The 27,911-nt window shown below is 54.6% G+C and overlaps 2 protein-coding genes across 3 annotated transcripts in view; both read right to left on the bottom strand.

The window, feature by feature from the left end:
- The window catches only part of TCF25 (transcription factor 25 (basic helix-loop-helix)), a 19,960-nt gene extending 8,089 nt beyond the window's left edge, over window positions 1–11,871 (bottom strand). The window contains exons 1-11 of the mRNA XM_015406708.1: window positions 11,637–11,871; window positions 9,776–9,940; window positions 8,503–8,577; window positions 7,980–8,116; window positions 7,091–7,156; window positions 5,806–5,888; window positions 4,379–4,509; window positions 2,212–2,311; window positions 1,156–1,249; window positions 775–867; window positions 365–470 (exon numbers count right to left, since the gene is read on the bottom strand). Of these exons, the coding sequence (XP_015262194.1) occupies window positions 365–470; window positions 775–867; window positions 1,156–1,249; window positions 2,212–2,311; window positions 4,379–4,509; window positions 5,806–5,888; window positions 7,091–7,156; window positions 7,980–8,116; window positions 8,503–8,577; window positions 9,776–9,940; window positions 11,637–11,849 (1,263 nt within the window). The 5' untranslated portion in view covers window positions 11,850–11,871. The remainder of the gene's footprint in view (window positions 1–364; window positions 471–774; window positions 868–1,155; window positions 1,250–2,211; window positions 2,312–4,378; window positions 4,510–5,805; window positions 5,889–7,090; window positions 7,157–7,979; window positions 8,117–8,502; window positions 8,578–9,775; window positions 9,941–11,636) is intronic.
- Window positions 11,872–15,170: 3,299 nt separating this feature from the next.
- The window catches only part of SPIRE2 (spire-type actin nucleation factor 2), a 15,011-nt gene continuing 2,270 nt past the window's right edge, over window positions 15,171–27,911 (bottom strand). The window contains exons 2-13 of one of the 2 annotated variants that reach the window (XM_015406709.1): window positions 24,551–24,634; window positions 23,957–24,121; window positions 22,916–23,002; window positions 22,442–22,553; window positions 21,727–21,899; window positions 20,966–21,188; window positions 18,438–18,583; window positions 17,041–17,178; window positions 16,842–16,909; window positions 16,706–16,733; window positions 16,302–16,417; window positions 15,171–16,205 (exon numbers count right to left, since the gene is read on the bottom strand). In XM_015406709.1, coding sequence (XP_015262195.1) covers window positions 16,001–16,205; window positions 16,302–16,417; window positions 16,706–16,733; window positions 16,842–16,909; window positions 17,041–17,178; window positions 18,438–18,583; window positions 20,966–21,188; window positions 21,727–21,899; window positions 22,442–22,553; window positions 22,916–23,002; window positions 23,957–24,121; window positions 24,551–24,634 — 1,545 coding nt within the window. In that variant the 3' untranslated portion in view covers window positions 15,171–16,000. The remainder of the gene's footprint in view (window positions 16,206–16,301; window positions 16,418–16,705; window positions 16,734–16,841; window positions 16,910–17,040; window positions 17,179–18,437; window positions 18,584–20,965; window positions 21,189–21,726; window positions 21,900–22,441; window positions 22,554–22,915; window positions 23,003–23,956; window positions 24,122–24,550; window positions 24,635–27,911) is intronic. The other variant, XM_015406710.1, reaches the window with a different exon arrangement.

Raw genomic sequence — 27,911 nt, 5'->3', positions numbered from 1 at the left:
AAAGCATGGGAGGAAAAGAGCAGAATGAAGGAAAGTAGAGAGAGAGAGAGAGAGAGAGAGAGAGAGAGACCCTCTCCCCAAGACCCACAACGAACTGAGAATGCAGGGGGAAGACAAAGACACCCCAAGGTGCCAGCCCACCATTCCTAGAGTCCCTTCTCAGTCCCTTCACAACAGCAGAGGAACAAACCAGCTCAGGTAATGAACCCCTCCAGCCCGATTTGCCAAAGGCATGCAGCACCGGCTGCAAGAGGTGCTCTGTATTTTCTCTTAGGGAGCAAGACCCGCCTCGACCTTCCTGCAAGTTCAGCACCTGCCCTCTTCAGTTGTTTGCGCCCCCCCCGGCCACCCGCAGGCGACTCACCTCCCACTCCTGAAACATCCGGGTGAGAAAGGCATACTCCTTCGCCCGAAGGGACAGCAAATCAACCACCAGCAGCATGCACAAGGGGTCATTTTCCGGGTCAAGGCTGGCAGAGGGAGAGAAAAACGAGACTATCGTGAAGCCTGGGTGGCCAGAGGCTTCTTTGTCACCTGTGCCCACCCCGTGCTCCTTGGACGGGGGGCAGCAAGGTATATGCCAGGGCAATGGTATGACTCTTCACCATCTAGTCCTGGGCATGGCGTGTCTAGAGATGCCTGCAGACGGCACAGGCTTTTGCCAAGGGACAGGTGGGCCTGAGGGGGCGGGGGAATGAGCTGGCCAAGCCGCCCCCCCCCTCGCTCTCACGCCCTTCTAGCCTGAAGCGAGCCTGAGAGAGAAAGAGAGCTCACCTGAGGATGAGTTTGCAGAACTCCAGAGCGGTGCGAGGACACCCTCTCTTCTCCAGGAAAACCATGTGCTTGAAGAGGGCCAGGCAGAAGGCTCTGCAAGAGACACCAGAAGGAAAGGCCGGTGGGGAACACAGACTCTCTCAGGAGAGAAGCCCGTTGCTCATCAAAACCAGGGGAACCCCAAGTCCAGATGCCAGTTGAGGGAACGACAGGGGACAGGGAGAGCCAGAGCATCCAACTGATGCCCAGCGCTGCCGCCTGAATGATGAAACTGAGCAGCCAGGAATACAGAATGTGGGGGAGGGGAGGCTCACCAGTCGTCCCCCCCACCATGCAGGAGCCCCAGCTGTTACCCGGCCAGCCTCACCTGCCGCCTCCTACCTGTTCTCCGGCCTCCGGTAGTCAAGCCTGCAGGTCCCGCTGGTGAGGCTGAACATGGGGTGGAAGGCGCACTCCAGGGTGTAGAGGGCCCTCTCTGGGAAAGAGGCAGGAAAGAACGGGGCGTGGGACTCCTACACTCGGGTTTGGGGAGCCCTTTGATCGACGGGACTAATAAATCAGGCAACGGGAATGCTTCAAGAATCCGAGATACACGTTCCAAAGCAAACGATAAGATTCAGGAAAAGACAGAAGGGAGCGTGGGAAGCCACTGCTCCGGCGCCAAGGCCGGGAGGCCCTCTGCAGCTCCACCGTCTCTCTCCATCCCCCCCAAGCGGCCGCCTGCCTCCCCTCTGCTGTACAACAACCTCCAGCTGTGCTGGGCCACTCCAGAGTTAAGGCCTCCAAAACTGTCCCCTCAATGGCCGGGGGCCAGAGCACGGCCTTCCCACAGTCTCCAGCCTGCTCCAGAAGCCCTGCTCTCCGTGGCCCCGCCTTCAGAGGGGAGGTGGGCGGTGACTAGCGGCAGGGCACTTTCCGCGGTGGCCCCTCGCTTGTTGAATGCCCTTCCCCTTGAGGCTCACCCGGCACCTATGCTGCTCTCTTTCAGGAGCCAGGACAGAACATTTCTGTTCACCTGGGCTTTTTAAAACATCACTTTAGTCCAGAAACTTATTTTAAGCTGCCGGTGGTCTATTGTTATGGTCTATCTTTATATGCGGGGCTGGATTCTAATCAATACCTTTTAGTGTTTTGTTTTTTTTATTATTATTTCATCAGCCAACTTGGGCAGGTTCCTAGACAGGCAGCATAGTTTTTCTTCTAAATAAAGTGACCACGTAAAAAACAGGGACTGGCTGATCCCAGAGACATGAAACTGTGACCCCCCCCCAGCCATGGGCATTGGCACCCACGCCGTTCCTGCTACAAAAAGAGCCCTGCCTCTGTTACTGGTGCCCACTCCTGGGAGGAGAGGCCTGATGCTAGGGATGGCCCAGGCAGGCACCTACCAACCGACCCTGCGAGGAGGTCTTCCCCGGCTGCCCCTCCGCTTCTTACCCACGAGGTCTCTGGCCATCTCCTGGTCTTCCTGCATCCGACACACATCACTGAGCTGCAGCAGCGAGTCCACGTGGTAAGGGTTCACCTGGAGCAGAAGCTGCCGGGAGACAGAATGGGCGGAGGTTGGCTACGGGCTCCTTGGTAGCCCTCCAGACAGCCCCTGAGAGAGCAACACAAAAACCCTCCTGCCTCCAGGGCAGGAGGACATGAGGTCCTCCCAGGGTACCTGGCGAAGACGGTGGAGGACCCCCACGGACGCACGGAGGCCGGACTGGGAGTCTGCTGCTGCCCTCCTTTGGGTCCTCCCACCTGTGCCACATCTGCATACGCACTTGTCCCTCCTCAAGGCGGAAAGAAAAATCCAAGGCTGGCGGGGAGCCAGGGGCAGCAGGAGGCTCATCTCCCCCCCCCATGGTGCCAGTACTGGTGGTCTTCTGAGTGGCCAACCAATCACTGCCAACTGCTGCCAACAAACAGATGTGGTCCCCTCCACTTGGGCACGGAGGAAGAGGAGGGCAGCCTGGGAGCTGCTCTGGGAAGCCCACAGAGACCTTCCCCCTGGACAAAGCCCCTTCTGTGTGCCAAGAGGGAGCACCGGAGTTTCAAAGCATCGAATGCGCCTCGTCCGGGGGAGGGGGGGGGGAGAGACCGGGGCTCTCGGCCCGTCCGTGTCCCAGTTATGCTAATATTAGGCCATGGAGCCCATTTTGCTCTTCGCACTCTTTGTAGGAGCCGTCCAAGTTACTGCCTTGTTTAACTCACTTTGACACGCCTCATAAAAGCCTCAAAGCGGTGCCTGTTCCGCTAAGTACCAAGAGAAATTAGGCATCTCTCTCCCAAGCAGTGCAAAGTTTATAAATAGCACAGTAGGCTGTCCAAATCTGAAGGGTTATGTACCACTCCCCCTCCCCTCCAAGCTGGGAAGAAGGGCCTCCCCTTGGGGCTTCTTGCCCTCTTAAGGAGGCTCCTCCCAGCCAATAAGCCCCAGGAGGGACACGTGTGTGTGTGTGTGTGTGTGTGTGTGTGTGAGAGAGAGAGAGAGAGAGAGAGAGAGAGAGAGAGAGAGAGAGCTTCTGCCCCTCGTCCAAATTCTGCCCTGCAAAGCAACAACGCAGGTTGCTTTCCACTCCCTCTAAAACAAAGAGGGGGGCAGCTCAGACTCTCAACAGGGTTGCAATCCCAAGCTTCTTTGTCAGCACTGAGATGATGAGAGGAGAAAGCAGGCCTGCCCAGCCTACAGAACTCATTGCCTCAAGATGTTTTGCTGGTGGCAGCAGCATAAAGGGCAGAATGGGCCTGTCAGAGGCTGGATCTTCAGCCCAGAGAAACACGGCCCCAAACACAACAGGGATCATGTAATACCTTTTTATTAGGGTTAACCAGTGAACTAACAAGGCAGAGAGAGCTTCTGCTTTCTCCTGAGTTCTTCAACGGGGTGGACGTTCAGGATAAAGAGGGGGACGGGTACAAAGAGGAGGGAAAAAAGATTTCAGGGCACGGCAGAGCAATCCCTACAAAACCACCCCCATACTGAACCTCAAAGCCTTGTGAAAAACTCTGTGCAACCGGACCGCATCAAAAGCACACGCATTATTTTGCATTATTTTGGTTGGTGCCACTAGAGGAGGAGGAGGAGATTGGATTTATACCCCACCTTTCACCACTTGAAGGAGTCTCAGAGCGGCTTACAAACTCCTTTCCCTTCCCCTCCCCACAACAGACAGCCGGTGAGGCAGGTGGGGCCGAGAGAGCTCTTTTAAGAACTGCTCCTGAGAGCTCTGAAAGAACTTAACTGACCCAAAGTCACACCAGCAGCTGCATGTGGAGGAGTGGGGAATCAAACCCAGTTCTCCCAGATTAGAGTCTGTGCACTTAACCACGACACCAAACTGTCCAACTGCTGCCTTGGGAGTAAGTCTTTGCCCATCGCTGCCACCCCTCCGCACTCAGCACCAGGGCTAAGAAACACTCTAGCAGGCCAGGCTAAAATCCTGCAGTATCTTCCTTTCGCCATATGACTCCCCAGGGGATATCCTGCCTGTCACGTCCAGGGAGAAAGGGAGGAGGCGTCGTCATCATCTGTGGCACTGCTTTTGTACCGTGGAGATCTGCCCCAGGAAGGTCCCAGAGGCTCCCCCAGGGACCTGCCCAGCGGAGCACCTACCACGAGGTTGTTGGGGTCCATGGACTCCACCGCGTCCAAGAACTTGAACTGCACTTGCTGGTACTCTCGGTGGTGCTCGAACGCAAAGTGCTGCACCCCCCGTTTGGACTCAAGCAGCCGCATGGAGAGACCTAGAGGGGGAGGGGCTGTTAAGGCCACAGGCATGGGAAGAAGAACACTTCCTGCCCACCCAAAATACAAATCCCTTGACAAAACAGACACACAGACACCCCATTTGTTTTGAGCTTGAAAGTCACAGCTTGAAGACAACACAGTGTCCCAGGCCATGCTAATGTTGCTAATATTAGGCCATGGGGTTGGTGCCTCCTGGGCAAGGCCTGGATCCCCCACCTCCACCTGCTGGCCTTTCCTGGCTCCTCTGTTCCTAGCCTCACCAACAAATTCTCTGGAAACCCAAACCTCAGACAGGAAACTGGACCACGGGAAGAGGCCATGTCCACTTCCTTCGCACTGCTTACTCCTAGCACGCATGTCTGAGTTCTTGACGCAGTAGGCCTACAACTGTAACTATTTATTTGTTTAATTAATCCATTTATAACCTGCACCCTTTCCTCACCAGAGGACTTGGAGCAGTTCACAGCATACACAAACACAGCATGAAAACTTGAATAGATGCTTAAACCTAGACATGCAAATAAATACAATAAAGCAGAGACTAGTGAAAATACAAAGGTCTGCGGTGGCTCGAGTGGTTAAGACTGGAAAGTCGGTAGCTCGGCAGTTTGAGACCCAAGTGCCGTGGGACGGAGTGAGCTCCCGTCTCTGGCCCCAGCTCCTGCCAACCTAGCAGTTTGAAAGCAAGAAACTGCAAGGAGATAAATAGGCACAGCATTCCATGCGCCTCAGTGTTTAGTCATGCCGGCCACATGACCATGGAAACGTCTCCGGACAGCTTGGAAACTCCGGACAGCTTTGGCTTGGAAACTGAGATGAGCACTGCCCCCTAGAGTCGGATTCGACTGGCTTTCAAGCAAGGGAAACCTTTACCTTTACCTTTTTTAGTTAAAATACAACCAGTCATCAGCTCTGGAGAACTTGTCCAAAAACACTGGGTGCCCCAAAACACTGAGTTAGTTCTGCTGTCCCACTATAACAGGGACTGTCTTTCTTTCAGCACTGAACAAAGCCAGGGTTCTCCCATGCACACACCTAGGCCAACAAGCACGCACAGTCAGGGAAATCAACACTGACGACACGAAATAGACATCCCTCACAACAGAAGTTATGTGAGGTTGCCAGGCAAGAGCTGTGGCCCCAGTCGCATAAGGTGGGGGGAGCGTTCCAGTAGCTGGCACGCAAACGCATTGCTTCCATGCATCCATTGTGCACAGGCCGCCCCGCCAACAGATAAGGCAAGCTGTGCTTTTGCCCACATTCAAGAAACGGCCAACAGGAGGGCCTCTCACCTGTCTTGCTGTGGCGTGGCCAAGCACTCTTGGGCACTGTCAGCCACGTGCTGCGGAGATGTGGCCGCTGCCTCTGCCTTGGCCTGCAGAAGAAACAAAACTCCACATCACCGGGGTCGGCGACTGAACGGCAAGGTTCTCTGGACTGAGACACTTAGTCAAAAAAAGAAAAAAGCCAGCTTCTTCTGCCGAGCCAATCCCTTTCAGCACCCAAAGAGAAACCAATCTGAGACTCTTCTAACAGTACGCATAACTTTAGAGAATATTTTAAAAAGAACATACACAGGCTTCGCCTTCCAGAAATGAAGTATGGCGGAAGGCAGAACCTCTGTCCGCATGTAAGAAGAAGAGGAAGAGATTGGATTTCTACCCCACCCTTCATTACCCAAGGGAGTCTCAGAGCGTCTTACAGACTCCTTTCCCTTCCCCTCCCCACAACAGACACCCTGTGAGGTAGGCGGGGCTGAGAGAGCTCCGACAGAAACTGCTCTTTTTCAAGAACAGCTCTGACAGAACTATGGCTTGCCCAAGGTCATCCAGCAGGTGTGAGTGGAGGCGTGGGGAATCAAGCCCGGTTCTCCCAGATTAGAGTCCGCGCACTTAACCACTACACCAAACTGGCTCTCACTACACTATATTCACAAAACCAAACAGTCTCTGTAAAGCCACCTTTGGAGTTCCTCCCAGGGAGGGGAAAGGAGAAGAGGAGGACAGGAGAGGGGAGCTGGAAGTGACCTGCAGGTGGCGGCAGCCCGTGACTGACCTACCAGAGCCTGTGCCTTTGCTCCTGCCAGCCCAAGACCACACAGCTTCCGGGTGTACCGGGCCTCCTCGCTTCTTTGAGCCGGGGTGGTTCCCAGCCCTTTGGCACCCCCGCCCTCCTTGGGAAATTCTGGGACTAATGGCCCAGCTCTGGCCCAAAGACACCCAACCCCAGGCCGCCTCATTTCATCCACACCCAAACGACCCAGGAGGTCACTTATGCCTCCAGGCTGGGCTCAGGCAGCCCAGGAGGTGGGTTAGATGAGCACAATGAGCCAAAAGCCAGCCCTACCTTTAGCAAGATGCTGGTGCTACTCTTCCGCCTTGGACTTGGGCTCTGGGCAGCTGCTAAGCTCTCTGTCACTGGCCTCTCGCTCCATAAGTCCACTTGAGGCTTTCAGAGAGCCTCAACTTCAGACAGCTTAACAAGCAAGCACTCGGAAAGTGCATTTTTAGAACACACCTGCAAGCAACCTTCCCCTGGGGGCTAAATACCTGCTTCACGCTTCGGCTGCTTGCTCACCTCTGATCGCCTAGAACCGCTCGGGCCCCGAAATACCTCTTCAGCTCAGTTTCTGGATTCAAGTTCCTGGGGGGGGGGGAATTCAACACATGAGTCCACGTCTTTGCTCCAGAGACCTGTCCCAGCCCTCCGCCCTCCCCTCAGAGGGGGCTGCCAGCTGCAGATATCGCAGCCTGCCCCTGGAAGGGCGGGCAGAAGCCGGCAGCCCCAGCAGGGCAGATCAAGAGCGATGCAGCCTCCATTCCGTGAAGGTCCCCACAGCTCTCACCAGTGCTGCCCTCTTCTGGACAAGAAGTGCAATGAAGGCAACCCGCCATCCCAAGCCTCTGACCCTCCACTTCTTTTTTGCCATCAAGTCACACCTGACGTAAGGCGACCCGGCAGGGTTTTCAAGGCTAGAGAGGCTCAGAGGTGGTTTCCCACTGCCTGCCTCTGGGCAATGCTCCCTCTAAGGTGTGGGGTCTTGTGAGCAAAAATTCTACTTTGTGAGTGACTGGCATCGAAGTTGTGAGCGAGCGATTTGGCGACTGCATAAACTAGTGTGCTCTGGAGCCCCATCCTTCCTGAGCTAAGACAATAATGTGTGAGCCGGAGGCTAAAAACCTGTGAGCTGGCTCACACTCACTCAGCTTAGAGGGAACACCGCCTCTGGGTCACAATGCTGGTATTCATTGGTAGTCTTCCCATCCAAATAATAGCCAGGCCTGGCCCTGCTTAGCTTCCAGGACCTGTGGTGGTGTTGGTTTTCCATTGCCTGCCTCTGCATAGGGACCCTAGACTTCCTTTCCCATCCAACCAGGGCCGATCCTGCTTAGCTTCTCAGGTCTGACGAGATCATTGGGCCAGCCTGGTCGGGGCTACTCTCCGCCTGCTGCTCACAGCCTCTTACCTGTGCTCCACGTAGAGCAGCGGCCGACTGTCTGCGATGACCCTGCCTTCGCTTTGGCACCATGGCCCTGTAGTGCTCTCAAGCCTCACCAGGATACTCTCGATGTCTTCTGCATCATCATTTTCATCCTGGGGGCACTGCGGGGAGACATCAAGACGACAGCAAGGGAAGTCTGACTCTGATACCCAGCCTCCGCCCACCCGCCCTTCCCCTGGAGAAGGCCTGAGTCGGACCCTCGCCGCAGATCCCCATTGCTGCTTCGACTGCACGGTCCCTTCTCCAAACCAACGTTCCCCAGGACTGGCCGCCTAGATCCCTTGGAGGCCCCTGGGTACAGGCCAGCCTCACACCAGACCCCACAAATACCTCAAGTTCCTAAGGAGAACCTGGGATTTGTCCAGGCTTTTGCCCTGTGTGTCAACCCCTTGATTGGGCACCAAGCCCTCCTCCATCTCATCGGGCACTCCGGGGGAGGGGGGGTCACTGATGCTTAACGCTAGTCACCAAACCGAGGCAAACGTACGGGAGCCTCGCCTGCTGCATTCTTCTTGTTCTTTCTTTTCTTCTTCTTCTTCCGTGATTTGTTACTTGATACAGCCTTTATTTAGGGGGGAAAGCAAATGGCACTGGTAAGACACATCCTGAGGAGTCCAGCAAAATACCCAAATGCAAAGAAGGGATCTAGTCCAAGGGAAGATAGAAGCAACTGTTCAGAGCATTGACTTACGAGAGGCTATTTGGCTCAGTGCAAATAAAAGCAGGCTGCAGCTGGGCCCATGGCAGCATTCAACCCTTGTTTTCCCCCCTTGACAAGCTCAAAGCATTCTTTGCAGACGGTGCCTCTTTCCTTGCCTTCCTCTCCTCTGGCATTTAAATCCAAGGCCAGGTTTTGATGTGGCACTACAGGGACCACGACTGAACCCCACCAAATATCTCTTTCATTTTCAGGGCTTTCAAGTGAATATCATCTTTCTTGGAGACCTAAGAAGTCAGTGCTTCCTGTTTTAATTTTGCGCTAATCACTCTGAGGGTGGCAGGAGACCCCCATAACGTCTGAAGCTTTCAGGTTCAACTAGATGAGACATGGAAAAACCATAATCAGGGCTCCTGACTTAAAACACACACACACTCTAAAGGTTAAAGCCCACCACAATTCCACCATTTTCCATATTCTTGGGGTGGGGAAGAGAGGTACCATATTGTACCCGTTTCCCCCCTCCTTTGGCTAGGGCTAGTAATAGTTCAAGGGAGCCTGATTCTATGAGAGCAACAACATAAAGGGTTAAATTCCCCTCCTACTGTAATGGCCCCACTCCAAACTGAGACACAAGCACACAACCCACAGTTAAATTTTTGCAGATGTGTTCACTGATTTCACACTTCTGTCTTGCTGCACCCTTAGGGAAAATGTTGCATTCAACTTGCATCTTTCAGTTTTCATCTATGACCAGAAAGAAGGGCTTGAAAACAAATTTCAGTCTGCTTAAGACTGAACTCTAACCCAAACCTTTAGTCCTTTCCAAGTGAGGATTAGGCAGATCATAAATAATAAATTATCTATGGAATTCCAGAAAATTCCTGCTAACCCACACTCACAGTAAGACCTCTTTGTGTGTGGATCACAGCAGTACTGTATGTATGGACACTGGATACAACCACACAGTGCATCTGATCCCTGTGAAGGTCAGATTTGGTAGGACTTTGCATTGGAGACTATCCCTTGCTCAGGTGGTGGGAACTTGAAGGATTTCCTGCCTTCTCCAGGGTACCACCCCTGCTGACTGCAGGCTACTTGCCGTCTTGTTAGATGGATCCGCCTCTTCTCCATCTTTCCCCCTGTCACTCTCCAAACATCCAAGTTCAGCTTCTTCTTTGTTCCCTGTGTGCCCCTCCTCCTGCAGCCTAGAATCATCTCTCTCCTCAATGGATACTGGCTCACCCTCAGGATCATCACTGGTTATCTGTGCAGAATTTAAGAAGAGCATAATTCAATTAGCCCAATCAAGCAAACAGAATCTGTATTCTTCTCATTGCTGGAAACAAAGGCAGGGACTTCTTGAATTAAAAAATAAAAGCAGATGTATGATTTTATTTCTTCTATAAAGGGAAGGGTTCATAGCTCAGAAAATCTGTTTTGCACGAAGGAGGTCCCAAGTTCAATCTCCAGCACCACTTAACAAAGAGAGCTCATGAAACAGTGCGGAGACGGGGATCTTGTCAAGGACCTCGGAAAGCTACTGCCAGAGTAGACAAAAATAGGACAGATAGGCCAAAGGTCTGACTCTGAACAGGCAATGTTTTATGTTCACAAAGTCAAAACAATGGGAAACTCTTTCTCTTTTTCCTCAGAACACTAAAAACGTTAAACCCCAATTTTAAGCAAAAGTTATGCCAGCAGCTTAGAAGCAACACATTGGCAGGAGCTGGAACTAGAGACGGGAGCTCACCCTGTCTTGCGGCACCCGGGTCTTGAACCGCTGAACTACTGACCTTCCACAGCCTGCAGTTCAGCGTCTCAACCACTTGAGCCACCGCAGCTCCAAGAAAACAATACCAGACCCCAGACTTAATTAAGGTGCCTGGCAGCAGGTCCAGGGCTGATAAAAGGATATGCTTCTTTACCCAAATAGTTGATGGAGCTACAGGATGTGACCATGGCTCAAATGCCTTGGAGACCAAAACAAGAACTCAACAATTGTGTGGAGAAGTGGTGTGAAGGAGGAGGCCAGGCCCAGAAACAGATGTTAGCCATAACTACTGTGAGCAGAACCTCCAGGTGCAGAGACAGTATACTAAATAGTAGCAACCAGATATGGAGAATGGGGACAGAGGACAGCTAGTCTCCCTGCCCAGCTACTGCCGCCACCCAGTCCGGCCCCTGAAGGGCCATCTCCTTCCATATCATCACACCCTGCTCTCTGTGCCTCTCCTGTTTAGGTGTAACCGAAGATGGGGCTTTTTTTGGTGAAGGCACCTTACCTTTGGTGCCCGCTTTAGTTTCATGTATGTGTCCAGCTAAAACAAGGCAACCAACTCTAGGTTGAGAAATTCCTGGCGATTTGGGAGGTAGAGCCCAGGGAAGGTCCTCAGCAGGGTATAATGCCATAGAACCCATCCTCCAAAACAGCCCTTTTCTCCAGAGAACTGATTAGTAGTAACTCTGGGAGATCTCCAGGCACCCTTTTAGGCTGCTTAATGTTTCTTCTATACCTTGCTTTCCCCCTTAATAACGCTTATATTTCTGTTGTTATTATTCTATTACATTTGTGTGGGTCGCCGTGTTGGTCTGAAAGCAACAGAACACAGCTTGAGCCCAGCGGCACCTTAAAGACCGACCAAGTTTTATTCAGGGCATGAGCTTTCCCCTGCAAGCATGAAAAAGTCGAACTTCGTTGTTTTCTGTTACATTGTTCCACTGCTGCGGTCACGCACGCTCAACAATCCACTTTCAGTGCACTTTCCAACTGGGTTTTTACCGCGTGAACTGGCGAGATCCAGCTGGAAAGTGCATTGGAAGTGGGTTGTTGAGCGTGCGTGACCGCAGCCTCTGTGGGAGGCCTCAAGCACGCTTCTGAGGGAGCAGCGTAGACGTTCTCCTCCGCCCGAATAAAGACGAGTGTCGTGGCGGGACCGGCCGAGCCCTCCCGGGCCTCTCACCAGCTCGAAGAGGTTGGCGACGCGCCCGCCCGGCTCTTGCCGGGCCTTCCTCCGCCTGGCGCTCGCCCCGTCCTGCCCAGGCCCCGCCGACGGCTGCTGCTGCTGCCGCTTCTCCTCTTCTTCTTCTTCCTCCTCCTCCTCCTCCTCTTCGACCTCCGGCAGCGCCTGCCCGCGCAGCTCCCCCCGTAGCCGCCTCAAGGCCCGCCGCGACATCCCCGGGCTGTAGCAGGCCGGGCCAAAGAGACCAACGGACCGGAAGCCGGAAGGAGGACCCGAAAGGAAGCAACGGCCCTCCTAGGAGACGACTCGTTCCCCTTTGCGCATGCGAGAAGGGCTTTGACGCGCGCTGAGTTCTGCGCGTGCGTACCCTGCCCTCCTGTCTCACGGCGGGCGGAAGGGGATAAGATCGCCGCGGCTCTCATTGCAGGCGTTGCAGTTCTGCGGTCGGGCGCCTGAGGGCGCTGCTGCTTCGCTTGGCGGCGGGCTTCTGTCGCTCGGCGCTTTCCTCTGCCTGCGAGCCCGGAGCCGGTGGAGGTGGCGGCGAGGCGCCCGCATTGCGCCACTCGGGGAGGGGGGGCGAGAGAAGGCAGGCTCCCGGGGTCCAGGGCAGGCCGGGAACCCCTCTCTCTCAGATCTCGCCGGATGAATGTAGAAACAGCAGAGAGATCACGGGGAAGGATGCAAACAACGAAGAAAACAGCCGTGATGTATAATGAAAATATATATATTTAGACTGCTGTTTTGCAGTGAGTAGTATTTCATCAACAAGATGGGTTTAGTAAAGGTAAAGCCAGTCGAATCCGACTCTAGGGTTGCGTGCTCATCTCCGTTTCCAAGCCAAAGAGCCAGCGCTGTCCGAAGACGTTTCCGTGGCCATGTGGCCGGCATGACTAAACGCCAAGGCGCACGGAACGCTGTTACCTTCCCACCGAAGCGGTACCTATTTATCTACTTGCAATTTCTTGCTTTCGAACTGCTAGGTTGGCAGGAGCTGGAACTAGAGACGGGAGCTCACTCCGTCATGCGGCACCCGGGTTACACATCAACAATTCTAATCCCTGAACGTTAACACAAAACATTCTTCCCTCTTCCATGAAACAAATTCTTTACATTTTGATGTGTAAACCAATGTTATTCACGCAGCACACTTAGATAAGTGGTTATGTGAAACGGGAGTATATGCAAATTCCGTTAGTGTCGATGAAATACTACTCATTGCAAAACAGCAGTCTAAATACATATTTTCATTATACATGACCGTTGTTTTCTTCATTGTTTGCACTCCCCAGTGGGGACAAATGAAGACTAAACCGGCAGTTTCCACCAGTCCCCCCCTCCCCACTCCAGACCCACCTCCTGGTCTTCCTCAGGGTCCACTTTCCCCCTCAGGAACAGCATTTTGTGGAGATCGTGGGGGGGGGGGGTTTCATTCCACTGACAAAAATGAAAATGGAGTCTCATCTAACCTACATATGTCAAAAATAGACATGCATTCTGTGTATGTGTTTGTCCCTTCCATCCCCATTATAAGTATAGTTGCCAGCTTTCGGTTGGGAAATACCTGGAGATTTGGTGAGTGGAACCTGGGGAGGGGCCTTAGCAGGGTATGATGCCACAGAGTCCACCCTCCAAAGCAGCCATTTTCTCCAGGAAAGCTGCTCTTTATCAGCTGGAGTTCCACTGTAATAGTGGGAGGTCTCCAGGTGCCCCCTGGCAGTTGGCAACCCTAGCCTCCACTCTTTCATACCTAGGCATACCTGGCTATTTGCATGTGACTCATCCTCTATTCCCAGTAGTCATGTATGGCTGCGAGAGTTGGACTATAAGGAAGGCCAAGCGCCGAAGAATGGATTCTTTTGAACTATGGTGCTGGAGAAGACTCTTGAGAGTCCCTTGGACTGCAAGAAGAACAAATCAGTCGATCCTAAAAGAAATCAACCCTGACTGTTCCCTGGAAGGCCAGATAATGAAACTGAAGCTCAAATACTTTGGCCACCCAATGAGAAGGGAGCACTCACTGGAGAAGACCCTGATGCTGGGAAAGATTGAAGGTCAAAGAAGATGGGGATGGCAAAGGATGAGATGGTTAGACAGTGTCAGCGATGCAACGAACATGAAATTGAGCCAACTTCGGAGGACGGCGGAAGACAGGAGAGCCTGGCGGGAGATTGTCCATGGGGTCGCGAAGAGTCGGACTCGACTGTGCGACTGAACAACAAAACAACATCCTCTACTTATGTTCTGAGGTACACATCTAGGAAGGGGCACGCCGTAGATGTTTCCCTAGCAACCTCTGGGTGCAGTTCCCCAAGACCCCCTCGCCCACCTCCCCTAAGTGGAGCACAACACGTACCCGGGAGGTAAAGGCACAGACCAGCATGACGCAGGCTACGAGGCAAGGCAAGAGGCGCGGACAGGTCGGCTTCAGATTTTATTTACAGTTCTTTACAGTTCAGGCTACTTAGAAAACATTGGCCGGAGGTGCAAGTTCAGGCAGGAGCGGGGGTGGCGGGGGGGGAGATCCCCTCTCCCTCTCTGACGCGGAGTGCAGACATGGCGGTGGTCAGCGACGGCAATCCAGAGGCAGCAGCGCAGCCAAGGCACGCAAGTAGATTGGCACACAGAGCAAGACAAACACCAGACACGGCAACAAGAGGCTCGGCCTGTAGCGGGAGGACCGGCCAGCTTTCTGCCCCTTGGACTGAGCAGCTCAGCCCAGAGCAGTGCACCATGGTGGCCGCCGGGGGACGAAAGCACCCTCTCTTCCAAGGCAGGCCCACAGTTGCATCTGCACCAACAGCTGGCTGGGCCTCCAACGGCACGCAAGCCTCCACCACAGGCAAAGACAGAAGCATCTGCTGCCCCCATGTGGCATCCCAGGGCCCCTCAGAGCTATCACGGAGAGTGGCAGCCTAGGATCTAGGAGCGTCTGGGTCACTGCAGGCAGCTGCCATTTCCAAACTATTACCCCACCACCACCACCACCAGCAGCTTCCTGTCGGCTGGGCTTCTGGCCTGTGGAACAGCCCCGGACAGATTTCTTCTTTCTATGAGGACAGGAGAAGGCTGCGGCCTAGAGATGCGCTGCCCTCTCCTCCGGCAATGAGGAGCCTGGGAAGCCAACTCCAAAATCTGAAACTCCTGCATCGCTCAGCTTTAAAATGACGTCTCTGGCCTCCGGGGCCCTTTTGGAAGACGGCCGGGTTCTCTGAAAGTGGCCGCCAGGGGAACGAAAGAAGCAGGGCACGGCCTACGATGCCTCCGTGAGCCACTTCCAGAAAGCACACTGGCAGACCCAGCCTGCCTCTTGCACCCACCCAGACGGAGGGCAAGATGCCTGCCTGAGGGATCCATCCAAACTCTCACACACACCCTTCAGGCGCCGGGGCAACGGCAGCCCCTTTCGGCCTCTTCTCCCCAAAGGGGGGGAGGGGGAAGCATGCCCAGCCCAGCGCCAGGACCACACTCACTGCCCCAGCTGTAACTCTGGCCCCCGGCCTGTGCCCCCCCCCAGTGTCACTTTCTCCCCTGCCCCGTGTCCTCCCCCGAGCCAGAAATGCTCTCTAAACACTTCAACAAAACAATCAGGCATTTTATTATTTGCTGGGTTAGGAAAACACGGCAGGAGGACAGGGAAGAGAGACCCCCCCCACCTCCGCTTGGCACCACCTTAAATAAAAAGAGGGCAGGCAAGGACGGTCTGAAGGCATGTCTTTAAAAACTCCCCCTTCTCTCCCCGCTGTGGGAAGAAAGAAAGATGGAGGAATCAAGACACCGCAGGAGAAGGAAAGCCGAAGCCAAGGGGAGATCGGCTCCAGGAGACGGATGGGCAGGCAGCTGAAGGGGCCGCTGCTCTCTCAAGCTCAGGAGGCACGCAGACAGGGGCAGGCCCTTCCGCCCAGCTGGGTCTGGGGGAGACCCCCTCCAGACGAGCCAGCGAGGTGGGTCAGGGCGGCCGGAAGGGGAGTCACAGCCCGACCCCTGCTCACCAGCTCTCCAAGGGAGGGCCGAAGGGCCACTCAGCCAAGTTGTCCCAAGGGAGGGCCGAAGGGCCACTCAGCCTCGCAGGCAAGGAAGTGCCAGTCCAAACACGGCCCAAAGAGGGGGGCCCCCCCCAACATATGCATCTATGTACACGCTCAGGCAGCAGGCGCTCATGGCGGGGACGAGGCAGTCAGCTGCGTGGACATGCAGCAGGGCAGGGAGTGAGTCTCCAGAAGCCCCAAGGACAGGCCCTCCGACAGAGAGACGGTGTCTTCCTCACTGGTGCAAACACCAAGAGAGAGTCCAACCCAGTCAGAAGTGGAGTCGGGGGAGGGGGCACAGCGGTGGAGCGTGTGTGCGTGTTCCGGGAGCCGAGCCGGCTAGCTGGAGGGGATGTAGAGGGACTGCGTCTTGCGGCTCCGGCAGGGCGTTCTGTTCAGGATGTCCATGCTCTTGCGGCTGGAGCTGACCACGTCGGTGACGAAGCCCGAGCAGTCACTGCACACGTCCTTGAGCACGGAGCCGTGTGCGTAGATGATGGGGAACTCCTCCTCCACGCTGCGCCAGCGCGTGCCCTGCAAGGAGCTGCAAGGAAGGGAGCGCCAGACAGGGCGGGTCAGAAACGCCACCGGGCCCAGCAGAGCCACCGTCCGCCCAATGGGCAGGAGGAGTGCCACTCACCAAAATGCCTCCCTCCTCCGATATGGGGGTGCCTTGGCCCCCAAGGAGCCCGGCAAGGTCTCAAAGCCCAAGGCGAAGACGGGGATGTGGGCAAGCTTCTTCAAAGGCATCTTGATCTAGAAAGAGAGGAAACGGCCTTCACTGGCGCATGGTGACCAGCCAGCAGCCCAAGGACCAAAGGGCCGTGGCGCACCAGGGCCACTCCGTGCCCAGCTCCTCACTAAACGGCATGGAGACGTTCTCTGCAGACCTTCGGCAGGTGCATGCGCCTCCGCCCAACCCCCAGGGAGTGCAGTGCCTCTGGAGCCACCAGTTGGTGGGGGCCGTTCCCTTCAGCATCCTAACGCTGCTGCGCACAATCGGGGGAGACCACAGGACACTCCCCCCCCAGGAGGGACTCTCACCTTCAGGCTGCAGGAGCTGCAGACAGACCTGGAGGCAGAGAGAAAGCACCTGGGTCAGCAAGCAGCTCCCCACCCACCCTGCACCCAGCGGCAGCCCCCCCGCTGACCTCCAGGCCCCCTCCCCCGCTTCACTCACCTTTTGCAAAAGAGGCAGACGGGGGGCCAGGAGAAAAGGGCAAACTTGGTCCTGCAGCAGCAACAGATCTAAAGGGGGGGGGGAGATTGGGAAAAAACACCCCTAAGCCTCCAGCAGGGCTCCTGGAAGGCCCCCGGAGGCCCCGGAAGCAGCTCTTGCCCAAGAGGGCCGCCCCCCCCCAAGCACAGCCCCCCCTCACCTTCCCTTTCTTCAGGCTGCTGTAGAGCTCCTTGCTGTGCAGGAACTTCTCCATCTCCGCCTTCACCAGCACCCGTCGCACGTTGATCATCTCGTCCACGGTGAGCGCCAGGCTCTCCACCGGGTGGCTGAACTCCTGCTGCAGAGCACAGAAACACTGGGCGGCTGGCTGCAGGGTGCGCACACGCAGGGCACAGCCCTGAGGAAGGCTGGGTGGCCTCTTCCAGCTAAATAAAGCCCCCCCCCCACGCCCACAAGGGCCTCGGACGGCTCTCCTCCTGTCTATGAGAGGTGGGAGCAGCTGCGGAGGCCAGAGGCCTTGGGATTACTGGGGCATCGTGGAGGCCTTTGCCAGAAAAGGAATCTCGGCTTGAAGGAACAAGGGCAGGGAACGATTTACATTCTCTCTTTTGATTTCGAATGCATTTAATCATTTTAGGTAATCGATGTGATGATTTTACGTGGGGGGGAGTTGCAGGATGTGAATGCATATTTGGTCCTTTAGTCCCATTTATGAGGTCCGAGATGAGGGAAGGAGTCGGAAGACCCACCCACTGACTGTGCATGAAGCGGCTTTGTATGGAATCAGACCTGGCAGCGGCTCTCCAGGCAGAGGTCTTTCACACACGTCCCGATCCCCTTATCTGGCAATGCCAAACATTGAACCCGGAACAGTCTGCAGGCCAAGCAGAGGCTCTGCCACTGAGCCACAGCCCCTCCCCAGTATGAATACCGGAAGCTGCCAGTTTGGTGTAGTGGTTAAGTGTGTGGCCTCTGATCTGGGAGAACCGGGTTTGATTCCCCACTCCTCCACTTGCACCTGCTGATGTGACCTTGGGTCAGTCACAAGCTCTGGCACAGCTGTCCTTGAAAAAGAGCTGTTTGTGTCAGAGCTCTCTCAGCCTCACCCACCTCACAGGGTGTCTGTTGTGGGGAGGGGAAGGGAGAGGAGTTTGTAAGCCGCTCCAAGTGAAGGGCGGGGTATAAATCCAATCTCCTCCTCCTCCTTCTACTGAATCTCACCCTCGGTCCATCAAGCTCAGTCTTGTCTACTCAGACTGGCAGCCGCTCTCCAGGGTCTCGGGCAGAAAAAGGTCCTTCATATCATCTACTGCTGTGTCTGGTGCCTTTAACTGGAGATGCTGCTGGGGACTGAACCGGGGACCTTCTGCATGCCAAGCAGAGGCTCATTCACGGAGCCACAGCCCCTCCCCATTATAACCTCCCATGCTGTCCCCTCCACAAGGTTTTCTCCTGAGTTGCAAGAGGGCTGCTTTTTGCACACTCCCACTCTGGAACAGGGGAGGCGACTTCCCGCCCGACAAGTTGACCCTGGGCGAGAGTCCCACCCTCTGGCCTGCCACGCCCACCGCCCTTCCTCTCGCATCAGACACTCACCAGCCACAAATGTTTCACGTTGGCCTCTGGGGCGGGGCCACAGCCCGCTTCCGACTTCTCATCCACGGCGCTGAGGACGCCCTGGCCGGAGGGCAAGGCACTGGTGCCACCGTAGGGGCCCTGGTGGTAACTGGCTGGAACGGAACCTGGGAGAAAAGAGCAGTAGGAAGGCGGGTGGAGTCAGGACCTCACGGGGAAAGCAGCAGGAGCAGGGAGAGGGCCCCCCGGCCCGGCCCAAACTCCGCCCGTACGCATGACCGCTGGAGGCCCCCCGTTCAGCCACTGTCCGGTTGCTGCTTCAGGGCCAGAGCGGGGATGCCCTGAAGATGCTAGTTGGGTAGTGTGGACATCCAAGAGCATCAGAAGAGCCCCTCCTGGATCAGACCCTGGTTCAGCATCCGGTCTCACACTTGTGACCCAGCAGTTCCTCTGGATGTCCAGGAACAAGGAACAGAGGCTGAGGTCACACACAATAAAGAATCCCCTTTCAATGCACTTCCCAACTGGGTTTTACTGTGTGAACTGGCAAGATCCAATCGGAAAGTGGATTGAAAGTGGATTATTTAGTATGTGTGACCACAGCCTGAGGCCTCCCCCAGTGTCTGGCACTGGCATTCACAGGGTGACTGCCTCTGGATGTGGAGGTTCCTTTTAGTCCCTAGGCCTCAGAGCTGCAGTTAGGCAGAGAACATGTTTGCAGCCAGGGTAGTGGAAGGCGCTGTCAAGTCACAGCTGATTTATGGCGACCCCTGGTGGGGTTTCCAAGGCACGAGACGTTCAGATGCCTGCCTCCAAGTCACGACCACTGTTCCCTCTAAGCTGAGTTAGTGTGAGCTAGCTCACAGTTTTTTAGCTTCCGGCTCACACATTTTTGTCTTCGCTCAGGAAGGGATGGCTCCAGAGCAAACTAATTGATGCAGCAGCCAAATCACTTGCTCACAACTTTAATGCCAGGAGCTCACAAAGTAGAATTTTTGCTCACAAGACTCCACAGCTTAGAGGGAACATTGGTCACGACCCTGGTATTCCTTGGTGGCCTCCCATCCAAATACCAGAGCCAGGGCCGACCCTGCTTAGTTTCCGAGATCTCATGTGACTGGGCTGCCCTGGGCTCTCCATGTCAGGGCAGCCGTAGTGTTGGGTATAACAAGTTTAAAACACTTCAGTATTTACAGGGTTAATGTTGTTTGTCATAGTCAACAGGAAGTTGTAGTGCAGGGGGTTGGACTAGATGACCTGCAAGATCCCTTCCAACTCAAACATTCTATGATTCTATGAAGTCACACGTTTGTTTGTAACCAATCTGTTTACACAATAGAATGCCTGGGAATTTTGTAAGAACCTTAGCTATCTGATTGGAAAACAATGTATCAGGTGTTTAACATACTGGGTTTCTCCTTTCTGCTCTTTTGTCTTGCTGGAGAAGGAGAAGCCATTCCTGTTTTATCTCTCTAGCTGTAAGGATGTAGCAATTTAGTTCTGTTGTTATTTTTTTATCCATGTACCTTTCCCCCATGTTAGATTTATAGTAAACTTTTATATTTTGCATACACATAGACTCAGTCTGGAGCTGCGGTGGCTCAAGTGGCTAAGACGCTGAACTGCAGGCTGTGGAAGGTTGGTAGTTCAGCAGTTCGAGATCCGAGTGTGCCGCATGACGGAGTGAGCTCCCGTCTCTAGTTCCAGCTCCTGCCAACCTGGCAGTTCGAAAGCAAGAAATTGCAAGTAGATAAATAGGGACCACTTCAGTGGGAAGGTCACAGCATTCCGTGCCCCTTGGTGTTTAGTCATGCCGGCCATATGACCACGGGAATGTCTTCGGACAGCGCTGGCTCTTCGGCTTTGAAACGGAGATGAGCACCGCAACCCTAGAGTTGGATTCGGCTGACTTTCGAGCAAGGGAACCTTTACCTTTTTAGACTCAGTCTCTCAATCTTTACTCTCCTGATTCTAATGATTGTTACTCTGCTTAAATACATTTTTTACCAAAGAATCCCAACATGTAGCAACTCAAAAAGGCCTCGCTTGAGTGCTGAATCCAAGCCGGTCTGGCCCTGTGAGCTGCCTGCAGGGGGGGGGGTGGAGATGGGACATGCCGAGCCACAGGCTGAGTGACCAGGAGGCCGGTCAGCGAAAGACACAGAATTCCCCCCCAGCCCTGCAAAGGACTTCCCTTTAGGTGGTGAAGCAGCCAGTGCCGCTCTTCTGGGCTCCCGTGCCAAGGAGAAGGATGCATCCCCCCCCCCGGTGGCGCCTTGCAGGGAGAAGGGTAGGACCCAGTCCTAGAAAAAGGCCAGGCCGGCCCACCCAGATACTCCTGCCCAGAGGAGATGAAGTCCCCCCCCCGCCTCCCCTCTTGGTCCCTCGCAAGCAACCCATACGCTGTGCCCAGACGTTCCTTCCATAATTTGGCACCAAGCAAGTTTCCGACTGCCAAAGGGGACACAAGGGGTGGAATCCCCCCTCTGTCAGAGGGCTGCCGGCCCGGGAAGAAGGGGTGGGGTGGGGTGGGGGGGAGAAACACTTGCCCTCCTTTTCCATGCAGCCGGTCCATGCAGGGCTGGGGGTACCTGAGCGGGGCCTTGGCTCCAACCCGCTGCCTCCCAGGCTCTCCAAGTCCAGTTCGGTGCTGCCGCCACTGCCACCACTCTGGAACTGAGCCAAGTCCTGCTCGGAAAAGGAGCGGTCCCGCTTCAGCGGCATCAAGGGGCCTGGGTCCTCCACCCCTTCCGTGCTGGGAGAATCTTCCTCCTGCAGGAGACAGCGGGAGATGGAAGCCCTCGGCTGAAGGCACCCCTTCTGGCCACAGGGTATCTCTCCCCCCACCCCCGCAAGCCAGCCAGCGCACGGTGCTGCAAAGGAAGTGGAACCACTGCTGTCCTTCGAGCGCGCGCACCACACCATGGTATTTGGGAGCAAGAAAGGCCTGGGGGTGGGATTGGAGGGCGGGGGGCGGGTCAAGGGCTGAAGCGCCCTCCTCCCCCATGGAGGGGCAAGAAGTGTGAATAGTTTAGGGTTGCCAGGTGTGGAGTGAAAAATACCTGTAGACTTTGGGGGTTGAGCCAGGAGAGGGCGGGGTTTGGGGAGGGGCCTCAGCCTGGTCCAATGCCGTAGAGTCCACCCTCCAAAGCAGCCATCTTCTCCAGGGGAGCTGATCTCTGTCAGCTGGAGATCAGTTGTCAAAGCGGGAGATTCCCAGGCCCCACCTGGAGGCTGCCAATCCTAGAATAGCTCTAGGGCCAAGATTCAGGAGGGCGAGAGAAAGCAGGGCCCCCCTCCCAGCTCTTACTTCCGAAATGTTCATCTCCTCCATCTCGGCCAGCGTGGGCGCCTTCAGCAAGACCCTCGGCCTCGGGCACTGAGGTGGGGCGCTGCTGGAGTTGGAGACAGAGAGGTTGATGCAGGAGGTGGACTTGAGGTCGCTGGGACAGGCGTTCAGGAGGCAGGGCAGAGAGCCAAAGCCTGCAAGAAGAGGAGAGAGGTGGGGGGGGGAGCTGGAGGGGACGAGGGGACACGCACCCCTGCCTGCCCTCCACACAGAGCCAGGGAGGCCAGGAGATTGTTCCCCGGGCACAAGAGATGAGCACTATCCTGGCACACACACATTGCTGAAATCTTGTCTTCCAGCAGTCTTGACAGTTGTTGTTTCCAGGAAGGGGAATTCTCTCCCTCAAGGGTGGATGTGGAATTGCAGCTCAAACCTCACCTCTGCCATAAGGCAAAACACAGACTCGACACCCCCCCCCCCGCTGCAGTACGGGGGGGATAACAATAATAGTGTGGACCTACCTAGCAAGGGTGTTGTAAGGATGCCCACACAACACAAGGTATGTGAAGTGCTTCGAACCCTCAAGTGCTCCTTGCTTGGCCTTCAGCAGGCCTTTGGTTTTGCTCCGTGATTCTGGGATGTCGGTTTGGACCTGGGGTGGGCGGCTGCCAGAGTTTGCCCCCCCCCCAACCCAGGTGAGGAGAGCTCTTCTTGGGAGGGTCTCCTGAGGCTTTACCTTTCTGGGACTGCACCGGCCGAAGCTTCCTCTCTTGCTTGATCTCCTCGAGAATCTTCTCATGGAGCGTCCGCTGCTTCTGGGGAATCGGGCGCAGCCTCCGCTCGGAAGCCTGCAGGGGGGGTGGAAGGCCACACTCAGGACAGGCAGAGGGAGCCGGAGGGAGACTTCCATCTCCCCCGGGAACAAGGCCTTGGCGAGGCTGGATCTCCCCGCAGCCTCCGCTCGGAAGCCTGCAGGGGGGTGGAAGGCCACGCTCAGGACAGGCAGAGGAAGCCGGAGGAAGACTTCCATCTCCCCCAGGAACAAGGCCTTGGCGAGGCTGGATCCCGCGAGGGAAGGGAGTCTGGGTGGCCCCACCCACAAGCTCAGGGGTCGGGGTTTGAGGCATCTCTCTCTCTCCTTTAAATTCTGTGCCAAGCTAATCTGAAGGGAGGGGGGGAGAGACTTTTTGCCCAGAATGCCCCCCCTTACCTGTCTCAAGGGGGGCCGGGACCGAATGAAGTCCAGGATAAGCTCATGAGCGTTCTTCTTCACTTTGGGAGGAATCTTGCCGTCCACCTGTTGTATGCACAGTTTATGAAACACTGTTATAAACTCTTGCACTCTGCCACTGACTAACACTGACTCCCCAGAAGCACCGAATGAAGTCCAGGATAAGCTCATGAGCATTCTTCTTCACTTTGGGAGGAATCTTGCCATCCACCTGTTGTACGCACAGTTTATGAAACACTGTTATACACTCTTGCACTCTGCCACTGACTAACACGTGGCCTTATTAGGTACACCGCACTATCTATGTGAAGTGCCATCTATGATTCTAACCACACAAACAGAAATCAATCATGAACATATATTCAGATACTAACTTTGGTTCATTGATGGCTATTGCTTAAAAGCATGCTGGGAGAATAAAATTGCTAATGTTATTCTGCCAAGGATTGTGACCTTGGCTGCTGGCTGCAACTGTGCATGTTTCTGGTGTTGGTTAGCCTGGTTAAATGGAGAACAATAATACCCTATAACTATGTCCGCTAATATTGATATGTTTAGAGCTTCATGGCCTAAGAAGAAGCATCTATTGTTTAGCTTAGGGGGAAAGGACTTCGCTTGATAAGACCCAACCCACAGATCTTAGCACAATTAGAAATGTGTGATGAAATGGAACCGATAATTATGCTTTTGTTTGCTTATATCATATTGAGTATAACATGCTATGTCACCCTTTGTAACACTCGAAGAGTCTGTTGGGTATTCAGGGGTTCCAGACCTTGATCTCTGTACTCTTCCTTTATTAATTAATAAATATTTTAAGCTTCTTCTCTACAGGACTGTTTTCGTGTGTTTCTCAAATTGGGTTGGACAAACACAGCCAGAGACAGAATTCCTGTCTAACACACATGAGGAACATCCACCAATCAGAAGAACTCCCAAGCTGACCGCTGACCCCAGAGCAGCGGACCAGCAAGGCTGACCACAGGGAGGGGGGGCGAGAAAGGGGGCTACTCTGCTCACCATGACTTTGCGGAGCTTGTAGTTGCGAGCCCGGATGTCCTGCATGAGCATCTCAAAGGGGGTCAGCTGGTACTCGGTGGGCAGTGGGTTGAACTGCTTCTCCTGGACCTTCTTGAGCTTGACCCCGTGCCGAAGCTCCCTCATCAGCTGGACCCAGAGGCGAGCCTGCAAGAGCAACAGCCAGAGAGAGTCAGCGGGGCTTGCCGCAGGATCTGGCCCTCTTGCTCTCATGGACAGCTCTGGCCTTTGCTGCTGAGGATGCATGGCCAGTGCTCACCCCCCTGAACCCTGGCCTCCCCACCCCCAGGCCTCCCCGAGTCAGGAAAGCCACAGGTCACTCTTGCAACAGAGGAAGCAGGAAGTGCTCCTTCAGCCCCCTCTGCCCCACCCTCCCATGCACACCCCCTGCGTTCCCCCTTCTTCTAAGCAAGAGGGAGCCAGGCTGGTGGCTGAACGCAGGTGCCTCTTCAGCTGGGGCAACAAAGACAGCAGACCCCTCCAGCCGGCCGGCCCGGAGCCTCTTAGCAGAGGCAGAGCAGCGAGGCTGAGCGACAGGCACGGGACAGCCCACCCTCCGCCGGGCCAGCTCTGTACCCAGTCCGTGTTCTGCAGGTTGTCCAGATCCGCTGCCGATTGGTCCTTCCGCTCATCTTCCTCCTCCTTCAGCTTCGTCAGCATCTGCGCCGCAACCCGAGGAGACAGTTTAGTTTGCCCAGCCATGGTCTCAAATAACAAAACAATGCAGCACACAATACAAAACGGCAAGGAACAGCAACACAACCGTGTGCTGAAATACCCGCAAGAGTAAATATACAAAAAGAGACTTCAGCACAGTGAAACACATATGTAATCACTATCAGCCATAAATCTGTACATAAAATGCATCATAGGAAATATAGAAGTCTACAGAATGCATCAAGTCCAAAGTAGATATCCAACACTTTTCCTAGGTAGTATATACAGTGTTTCAGAATACAATAATACCTTTTAACAATATAGCTAAATAAATCCCAACATTGCACAAAAATCATATTAAATACAAATGATCACTGTTATATACAGAGTCTCATACATCTTATCCACAATAGAAAGTCTCATTCCAATTTCTTTACAAGACAATATTGTTCAGTTTCTCTGTAAAAGAGAATAACTCCTTAGAATAAAGAATTTTTAGCACAATATGACACAATATATGGACCACAAAACCACCAATATATACTCACTTATGGGCCAGGTCTCCTAAACTTGAAAGTGCACCTCTCAAGGTTGCTACTGTGTAGAACAGGACCAAAAATGCCTCAGAGTATTCAGCCTGCTAGGCCTGCTTTATGAGTTACATTAAGTGCAGCGGGTTGTATCCTGCTGAGCTTTAAAGTTGCAGAACCTCCTATTGCATAAATACTTTAGCAATAACCAGAGGTCATTTCGGGGGGGATCGCGGGGGATCGCAGTTCCCCCGGGTGAGGTACGGGGGGCGGGGCACATGACGAAGCCCCGCCCCCTGATTCCGGCTGCCCCGCTTCCGGCCCTCATTCAGCCAGGAGGAGGCAGGAGAAGAGGGAGGGTAAGTTGCTTCCTCCCTGCCTCTCCCCACCCCTGCCTGCCTGGGGCCAGGGAGGGCCTTCGCGGGGCTTCCTTGCACTCCCGCCGGCCTTGCAGGTCCACCGCCGGGCCCCTCATGGGGCTCGGCAGTGGAGCTGCAAGGCCGGCGGCGGTGGCCGGGACCATAGGCGGCGGGGTGTGTGGCCTTATGACACACTTCCGGTGATGTCAGGGTGTGTGGCCTTATGACACACTTCCGGTGATGTCAGAGGGTGTGGCATATGCTAATGAGTTATGCTAATGAGTTCCCCCAAGCTCTTTTTCTACGAAACGACCCCTGGCAATAACACTGTATACTACCTTTTAACTACCTTCGGCTGTTAGAAGTTTATTTGTGCTTTGGGACATCCTCTGCCTTTTTCGTGGACTTTGAGGTCTTCTGGACACTATTATATTCAAAGGATATAGATGAGTCTCTTGTTGGATATTTTCCACTATCATCAAATTGTATTCTGAACTTGTAAACAGTGTTTTTGAATGGTGACCACCAATTCTATTTTATTTTCAATTTATTGTTATTGTATTGCAATAGACTGATGTCTACTGTTTTCTTGTGGAAGTGGTGTGTCTTTTGATGGTCCACCCTTGCAGTTTATAGTTTTGCATACGGACAACGTCCTGGCAAGGGAGGCGGGCCAAGAGCCCCTGGCTGGCACTGCCCCTGGCCTGCCATGTGGCCCCATTCCTTTCTTCTCCGAGCCCCAAGTGGCTTCTTGGCCTCACTCTTCCCAGTTGAAGCCAAACACTAGAGCACACCCAGCCTTGGGAAGATATGGCTTATAGGGTGAAAGACACCCGCCAAGTTCTGTGCAAGTGGTTTGTATCACCAAAGGCTTCCAAGCGAGAGGCCAGATAGTGCGGAGGGGCTGTACAGGCACCAGGCCCCTGCCAATATGGGTCTGGAGGCCAAAGGGACTAGCCTCCTTTGTATCAGTTGCAGCGAGGGTCCACCTCTCCATTGCGTCCTCAAGGCTGCAGGCATCTGCAAGCCCTCTAACAGTCCAACCGGTCATGGAAAGGGCTGTAATTATTTCCTCCCCCCATAACTAGAGAGCAACCCTTGTGAAGCACTCAAACCCAGCAAAGAACTTGTCCTTCTGCAAAAGGGCAAGTCTGGCCAAAAGGACACCCTCCCTCTGGAAAGAGGGTAATTGGGGGGGATAGATTCTCCCTGAAATCTTTTCCTACAAAAAACTGCTTTTCTCTATAGAAATGCTTGGGTGGAGCATTTTAACACACCTGAATGCACACGACACTGCCTTCTACTGAATCAGACCATCGGTCTACCAAAGGCAGTCTGGTCTACTCAGACTGGCAGCGGCTCTCCAGGGACTCAGGCAGGAAAGCATCTTTCACGTCACCCACTGCCTGGCTTTTTTGACTGGAGATGCTGCCGGGGATTGGGCCTGGGGCCTTCTGGAAGCCAAGCAGAGGCTCGGCCACTAAGCCTCGGCTCCTTCCCAGTATGAAGGCAGGAAGCTGCCTTCTACTGAATCAGACCATTGGTCAATACTGTCCACTCAGACTGGCAGTGGCGCTCCAGGGTCTCGGACAGAAAAGGGTCTTTTACAGGGCTTATTTTGTAGAAAGAGCCCAGCAGTTTTTTAGCATAATAGGTCACACCCAACAGGAGAAACTCGTTAGCATATTAGGCCACACCCCATGACACCACAGCTCATTAGCACATTAGGTCCCATCCCCATGCCTTCCCTTGGCTTGCCCAGGCAAGCCCACTGTTGGACAGGCCGGGGAAGGCACGAGGAGGAGGCATTTAAATGCCTCCCCGATCCTTCCAGGGCCCCCCCGGCCGGCCCGCCTCAGAGTTGCTGGGGGGGGTCGCTCTCCAGGCCTTCCCTCTGTAGCCACACACACACAGGTTTTGGCTGTAGTGTGTGCGGCCAACTCTGAAGCCAGCCAGAACTCCGTTCCTCTGCGTTCCTGCCCCAAAATAGCCCTGTATCACCTCTTGCCTGGAGAGGCCAGGGATCGAACCTGGGACCGTTTCCATGCCAAGCAGAGGCTCTTCCAGGAAGCCACAACCCCTCCCCCGTTCCTCACCAGCCTCCAGAACTAGCCAAAGGGGTTCCCTCCCAAAGGCCGGGGGTTCCACCACTGCTTTCCTGCCTCTCCTCCCACCCTTTATCTTGGACAAGCTCACGGAGCCTTTGCAACCCGAGAGGCAGGAACTGCAAGGGATGCTCTGTATTCTTGGTGCTTGGGGGGCCGCGCAGGGCTCTACTGGTAGCAGGAGCTCCTTTGCATATTAGGCCACACACCCCTAGTGTAGCCAATCCTCCAAGAGCTTACAGAGCTCTTCTTACTGGGGCTACTGTAAGCTCTTGGAGGATTGGCT

Source organism: Gekko japonicus, unplaced genomic scaffold (genome assembly GCF_001447785.1).
Source record: "Gekko japonicus isolate JY-2015 unplaced genomic scaffold, Gekko_japonicus_V1.1 scaffold386, whole genome shotgun sequence".
In the NCBI taxonomy this organism is placed as follows: Eukaryota; Metazoa; Chordata; class Lepidosauria; order Squamata; family Gekkonidae; genus Gekko; species Gekko japonicus.
This window is presented reverse-complemented; position numbering and strand designations above follow the sequence as displayed.